The sequence below is a fragment of the Penaeus japonicus genome, unplaced genomic scaffold (genome assembly GCF_977035675.1).
Source record: "Penaeus japonicus unplaced genomic scaffold, GWHDUDI00000001_assembly GWHDUDI00000005, whole genome shotgun sequence".
In the NCBI taxonomy this organism is placed as follows: Eukaryota; Metazoa; Arthropoda; class Malacostraca; order Decapoda; family Penaeidae; genus Penaeus; species Penaeus japonicus.
In genome coordinates, this window is record NW_028234407.1 from 6094102 (window position 1) to 6096601 (window position 2500).

Consider the following 2500-nt stretch of genomic DNA (forward strand, 5'->3'; position numbering starts at 1 on the left):
GGAGGGAAGGAGGGAGGGGAGAGAGAGAGAGAGAGAGAGAGAGAGAGAGAGAGAGAGAGAGAGAGAGAGAGAGAGAGAGAGGGAGGAGAGTGAATGAATGAATGAATGAGTTAGAGAGAGAGAGAGAGAGAGAGAGAGAGAGAGAGAGAGAGAGAGAGAGAGAGAGAGAGAGAGAGAGAGAGAGAGAGAGAGAGAGAGAGAGAGAGAGAGAGAGAGAGAGAGAGAGAGAGAGAGAGAGAGAGAGAGAGAGAGAGAGAGAGAGAGAAAGTGAGAATGAAACCGAGAGAGAAAGAGAGGGAGAGAGGAAGCGCAACGTTAATTTCTGGCTGAGTGTCGCAAGGTAAACAGGAATAAAGATGGAGGTTAGGCCGTGAGACCTAGAATCAACACCTCTTCTCCCCACATCTCAAAACAGCCCCCCTCCCCCCTCCCTCCTTACCCCCGCTCCCCTCCCCCTATCCCCCGTCCCAAAACGACCAATCCCCCCAGACCCCTAGTCCCCCATCCCTCCCTACCCCCTACCCCCCCCACCGTGTGTAAACAAGGCCGTGAGGTGCCTCGCATTTCTCGTGGATTCAGACTTCGCAAACACGTTCGGCCGCTCGTCTGCTTCCATACATTTCGCCGAAGCCTTGCGAAGACATAACCGTAGATCAGAGTGATTATCTGGGCGCGAGTCAACTGAAAATCCTTCGAATGGCTTTTAAACTGGGAAGGGCGAGGGAGGGAGGAAGCTGAAAATTTTTGTTATTTTTCAAACGTGTCTTATTTCTTTCCGTACATCCATTGGTCACTCGGCATATCCGTTAATAATAGCATTTCAAGAAGCACACAGAACAATAAAACCAGATGAAATAATCACATACGTAAAATCAACAGTGTGGCATTCCATATTGTTCAAGCACCCTGCAAAGGGTCGAATCCACAAAACACTTTAACAGTATAGATATTTTCCTGACTTCTCTCCCCCAACTGTTGTTATGGACAAATGTTTTATCGAGCAGCTTCCGTCAACAGAGCTTGCAATAACAATTATCGGCTGTGACAACCATTGCACCTGCGGTTCGGGAGATTCAAAGCGCCTTTCTGCAATGCACGACTGTTAGCGCTTTGCAATAGCGCTTAGCTTCACTATCTTGTAACAAACAATATACCTCAACGATACGAGTGGCAATTCTCACCAATCAGAACGTCCGAATCATCGCCGCTGACAAACACGTGTTCGTATTAACATCTTATTTATGGTTTAGGATTCGGCGCGACGCTCTCCAAGTGGCCAACTTGATTTTCTATGGATTTCAGCTCCGTTCGGCGACGGAACCACTTCGAATCACCTGTCCTCGGGTCCCCTGTTTAATCATCGAGTCGCTACCTCAGAGAGTGGAGTCGATCAACGCAACCGAGCCATAGTAAGTGAACAAATAGAGTTCAAAAAGGAGCTGCTTACTTGGTGCACCATCTCGGGCCGCGGCGGCTGCTCTACTGGCACGTCGTCTGCTGCACCAAACATGTCAGGCAGAACCTCGGAATGCGCAAGGTCGGGCACCCCATGAACTTCTTGGCTATTTTCGGACTGCTTATATTCGCGGGAGGTTTGCATGGCATGTTCCCAACGACGAGTGGGAATGCCTGCTACGGTACTTCATAGGTAGGGTCGCCATGTGAAGCACGGGGACATAGTAAACACAAAAATCAATAAAGGCGAGAGGCAAGGTTCCCTCGCACGGGTGAAGTGTGTGCGTGAGTGTTATGTCGGTCTGCCAGACACTTCCATCCCTACATCATCGTTCACCTGACTTCGAATGAGCACTGGAGAGAAAAGTGTACACACTTATTAGGAACTTATCAACTGAACTAATCCCTTCGTCTTTTTAGTATTTCTTTCTCATAACGTCTGACGGATGATGCATTCAATAGTAACAGTGCATTTAGACACATATGATGTTTTATTTAACAGGTAGAATATACTTGAATACAATGGCTCGCTTTACCGCCGCTTCCACCGAGTGCGAACAGCGATTCTAAAAATAAGTATCTGAGGAACTACAGACCGACAAATAGTAACAAGGCAACACACCAATGACGCATGCTACACCTGGGCCAGTGTCTGTGGATAAGTTTGCATCAGATACCTAACACAGTCTTCGTTTCAGGAGAAAAAAGAGAAAAAAAAAGATGGAGAAGGCCTGATATGATATTCCAACTGCATTAAACAGTTACGATTTAGGCTGCGTCAGGAGTAATGCCTTGACCAGAGTGGAGGAAGGAATTTTTTCTCATTAATGGAGGTTGCGGAAGACAGGTAAGCGTTCTCCGCGTTCATTGCCTCTTATGTAGTACTATACTAAACCCAGCGTAACTATATGATCCATAATAAGAATGGAAGAACTTGTTTCTTTATTCAAGGCAAATAAAATGCAACTTTTATCTATGTGAACACGCACTTTTCTCTGACGTTTCATTACCAGCGTCTCGACAAATTACTTTTTGTTGCGGCGGA

General features: G+C 46.7%; 1 protein-coding gene across 1 annotated transcript in view; it reads right to left on the bottom strand.

The window, feature by feature from the left end:
- The window catches only part of LOC122249163 (ergosterol biosynthetic protein 28 homolog), an 85361-nt gene extending 83773 nt beyond the window's left edge, over positions 1 to 1588 (bottom strand). The window contains exon 1 of the mRNA XM_043009814.2: positions 1448 to 1588. Within this exon, the coding sequence (XP_042865748.2) occupies positions 1448 to 1510 (63 nt within the window). The 5' untranslated portion in view covers positions 1511 to 1588. The remainder of the gene's footprint in view (positions 1 to 1447) is intronic.
- Between the last annotated feature and the right edge of the window lie 912 nt (positions 1589 to 2500).